We start from the raw sequence: 4275 nt of genomic DNA, 5'->3' as shown, positions 1-4275 counted from the left end.
TTTTTTTTTTTTTTTTTTTTTTTTTTAAAGAAAATACCTCTCTCCACAGAAGCACTGCAGAAGCAGGGTGGTACTGCTTCTTGTTATGTCAGCATCCTGGATTTAAATAGAGACAGCACTATAACAGACCAACCTCTGGGAAGGGGCCATGGTCACAAGCAGCGCAACACTATGGATTGAAGTAGCAGTTACTACAGTTTCAACTACTGCTAGGAACAGGTGTTAAATGTTTGTTTAATTTAGCAGTCCAGAAGGGCAGAGCTTCCCTGCATGTGAGAGAGGTGAAGCAGCTAAGCCTAGGGGTATGGAGGAGGCACATCAGAAGGTTTGGGATAACTTGTATGGGAAACAGGAACTAGGTATGGTGCTGTGTGGGACAGGGAGAATGCCACACTACATGCACAAACTAAATTGGTGCATACTTTCATTTGGAACAAGTACTAGGCTGGGAAAAGGAAGCAGCAGGTAAGGTAAATGCAGGGTACTGCAGAATTAATCTCACGATCCTGCTGCCAAGACTGCCAGGATTTTCAGTTTGTTTGTTTGTTTGAAGGAAAGAAAGCTGTTCATTACTCTGCCAGTTTCCAATGGGTACTCTCTGCCTCATCACTAATTAATGTCTCCAATGTGTCTCTGGAGTTTCTTGGCTTTACTACTTAAAACAGTCCTTATAATGATCATCTTTTTGTTTGTCTCAAGTTCTACAGCACCTGATGCCTTACCCCCACAAGCCACTCAAACTATCGTTGCTCTTTCTGCTGCTTTAACTAAACCTGTATATTCAGCTAGCATTTTCTCTCTAGCCTTGATTTTCAATGTAGAATCTTTATTGTTTTCATATACCAGTGGAGCCTTAAGAAGCATCGTCAGCCACTTCTTCCTGCCCCCAGTATTCTTCTTTCAGTAGAAAACTCAGGTTTCTTTTCTCTTCCCAACTATATATGCATTTTTTCTCCTCCTCTCCAATACCTTCAAACAGCTGTTTGATTGAGCTATTCCTGCACAACTGAAGTTTAAGAGTCTCATGGTCAGCACAGCATCCCTACTTCACTTACATTCACAAATAATGCCTCCCTAGCAGTAAGAAGATGATCAAAGAGGGTTTTCTCTTCTAGCTAAATTATCTACTTTCAGGCTCATAAAAATTGCCTTTTTATTTAACTTGAAGAGGGGTTAGGAACCATATGTTAGAGTGCTTCCAAGTCAACAGTTGTCCAAGTGCTTAAAATCCACATGACTATTTTCCAGTGATTCTGGACTCCATGGAAGTTGACAATTTTTTTTTGTTCTTGTTTTCTTCTAGAAGTTCAATTTTACCATTTCTTTTGCCCTTCATAAAGTAGCTCACCACCACCTTCTTCACATTAAAGTAGTTTCTTAAATTTATAGAGCCACCTTCTCTCTCTCACTGACAGGATCATTCACTGGAATATTATGTTTCAGTTTCATCCACTAGATAATATTCTCCTTTGATTAAATAAAGCCTCTCTTTTCACTTAGTTGTATTTCCCTTTCTACGTCTTTCTAGCCCTGACAGATTTGAACTGAAGAGACTGGAATCCCACTGGCTGTGCTGAAGACTGTCTACTCATCACAAAAGGGATGGCAATGCTCAGAAGACCCAGCGCTGCTTCTTTTTAAATGATCCAAGGTTAAGACGCCCTATGTTGACCTGGCTGCAGCTGTCTTCCAAAGATCCTAAAAGAATCTTCTTTGATAGCAGCTCTTTCCTTCTGTCACTAGTTCTTCCATAAGCTACATTAAGTGGAAATTCCCTGGCTTTCCTCAAGCTACCATTAGCCCTTGTCAGCACATTTCATATTCTGGCACTGGGGAGGTAGCACATCATCCTTCTCTCTTTTTCAGGAATTAGACAACCTAGCTATGCTCTTTGCTACCAAATTGCTCATCAAGTTTACTTGTCTCCTTCTGCGCCTCTGGTGACTCCTTTTCAACTGTTAGTGAAACTACTGCCTAGTTCTCAGCTTCCTCCCTGTCTGTCCATCCCACTATAAATCAAGAACCTCTATCATTTCTGTCAAAGCCCAATGACCCTGAAGGCATCAAGTCTTCCCATATACGTTTCTTCCACATTCTTCCCTTTGGGGTCTCCACCTATCAAATCTCTCCTTGCAGTTCCCTTTAACACAGTCCAATACATGTTTTTCCCCACTTTCAGCAGTTCCAGCAACTCCAAGTCCCTCTAAAGGAAGAGGCTCCATACCACATGCATGTTTAACTCATGACAAAGCCAAAAAGGGAAAAACAAAGAACAGGTTGAGGAATAACCTCTACTTGACAGGCTCTCAGTCTCTTTCTACCAAACTATTCTAGCGTACCAGTTTTAGCTAATGGGTCATAGATGTGACCAACCGAAGTTTCACCTAGCTCCATCAGCAGCAAAGTATACCGAATTCTCCCATACAATCCCAACCCATCTAAAGATGAGCACCTATAACATAGGACTAGCTACTACTAGAACAATACACCAAAAATACAACCTGAAATTAGACATATCTGTAGTTTCTACCCCACAAGATTATATTGTCAAGGTAAAAGAAAGGCCCCAGGCCTACAAGGCCTCAAGCAATGCTAATACATTTCAATTCCTATGAAGACTTCCCTCTGTTATTGGCAATGCATGCTCAAACACAGAGGATAAGTCCTCTATAAACACACCTTTAGCTCAGCTCACAGCAGTAGGTTTTCAAAAACAGAGATGACAAAATGCTCCAGGACGTGACCACCAAAATACTTCTGATCTAAGTATTTGGGATCCTTCCAGGACTCTATCCTGCCTCACTTCAAGTTAACGTCTGCATCACGACTGACATTTATTTCATAACTCAGGAATAAGAACCGAGATAAGCACCTTCAAAATGTGTGGAAAATAAAATTCCAGTCATGGTTCTCCTGTTAATCAAGCAGGGTGATGGGAAGAATGGTAGAACAGAACACTAACCTCTGGCTGACAGCTTTTTGGTGTTGATGATTTTTGCAGCATATTCTTGGGTTGAGCTCTTCTTTACACATCTGCGAACCACAGAGAAGGCTCCCCTAGGAAAAAACAAAAAAGATGCTGGGTGCTGTCAAGTAAAAAATGAAAATCCAACATGCAATTTCCATCCCTCCCAACCAACATGCACAGGAGTAAATGCTGGTAAAAACAAGTACAGGGGAGGCAATAGGTGAGAGCCAGTTAAAAATGCTGTCTACGTTCACAAATAAAGGCTGAGAAGAATACACCCAAGTGCCTGCCTCAAGACTCCACGGGGCCTTGATACCCACAAGAACAAAACAGCTCTAATTTCTCCTTGGTTGCAGGGGGTAGAGTGTGGAAACCACATAGGGACCAAACAGAGAAAGAAAAGCAGCCAAGAAGGCTGAAAAAAACCAGCATCCTCTGAACAGAGCTGACCCTGCAGTTGGTTAGACAGCTAAGAAACACTTCTCCAAGGTCCTGGTCTCAGGCCCTGCCACTGAACCACTAAAACACCTTGGACAAGTCACCAGGAAAAGGAAGAGGGGGGGATACAAACCTAGGACACAGGTGTTAGGAGCCAGGGAAGACTACTCTTTGTTAACATTTTACAAGTAGGAATCAGGGTAATTAGTACAACTGTTACCAAGGGCTAAGGGGGGGCAGGGGAGAGCTCCAAGAAAGGAAGTAGAGAAAGAAGGAAGGACTCCAAGCAGAAAGGAGATAAGATGGGAGAGGGAGGTGCAAGGAAAGATGCCTTCAGCTCTAAAGGCCAGTGGGGAACCTGGAGACCGGGTACAGGACAGAGAGATGAACTCAGCATGGGGCAAAGAATGAATCAGGGAAACCTGACAGGGAAGCAGCCCAGCCTTTGAGAAGGAAACTGGGTCCCTCCAGGCTGTCGAGGACTCTGCAGGTTGGCAAAAGAAATTACGCAGAGAAAGAGCCAGGCAGGAGCCCACAGGAAACCGGAGCTGACAGAAAGCACCGGGTCCCTCCCTGCACCGCAGAGCCCGCTCACGCCCCGCATCCCTCCTAGCCCCCCAGGCAAACCAGCGAGGCTCGGCCGCGCGGGGCTGCAGCAGCGCCTGGAGGACCGGCCGGGGCCGGGTCGCAGCAGCAGCAGCAAAGCCTGGGGACCGGCGCGGGAAGGGAGCGCGGCAGCCCGCAGGGAAGCAGCAACTTCCCGTTCCCCCCGATACCTCAGCGCCCGCGGGCTGCCGCAGCGGGGCTGCGCGTGAGCGGGGGGCAGCGCCTGGTCCCGATGCGGGGGCGCGCCTAGAGGCGACACTGGG

The 4275-nt window shown here is 45.4% G+C and overlaps 1 protein-coding gene across 20 annotated transcripts in view; it reads right to left on the bottom strand.

Annotated features, from left to right (window-relative positions):
• The window catches only part of CAMK2G (calcium/calmodulin dependent protein kinase II gamma), a 221727-nt gene that overhangs the window by 210770 nt on the left and 6682 nt on the right, over positions 1-4275 (bottom strand). For all 20 annotated transcript variants that reach the window (XM_019502389.1, XM_019502390.1, XM_019502397.1 and 17 more), the window contains exon 2: positions 2963-3057. In XM_019502389.1, coding sequence (XP_019357934.1) covers positions 2963-3057 — 95 coding nt within the window. The remainder of the gene's footprint in view (positions 1-2962; positions 3058-4275) is intronic.

This window comes from Gavialis gangeticus, unplaced genomic scaffold, assembly GCF_001723915.1.
Source record: "Gavialis gangeticus isolate Ggan-Ray unplaced genomic scaffold, GavGan_comp1, whole genome shotgun sequence".
NCBI lineage: Eukaryota > Metazoa > Chordata > Crocodylia > Gavialidae > Gavialis > Gavialis gangeticus.
Note: the sequence above shows the minus strand (reverse complement) of the source record. Positions and strands in the feature narration are given on the sequence as shown.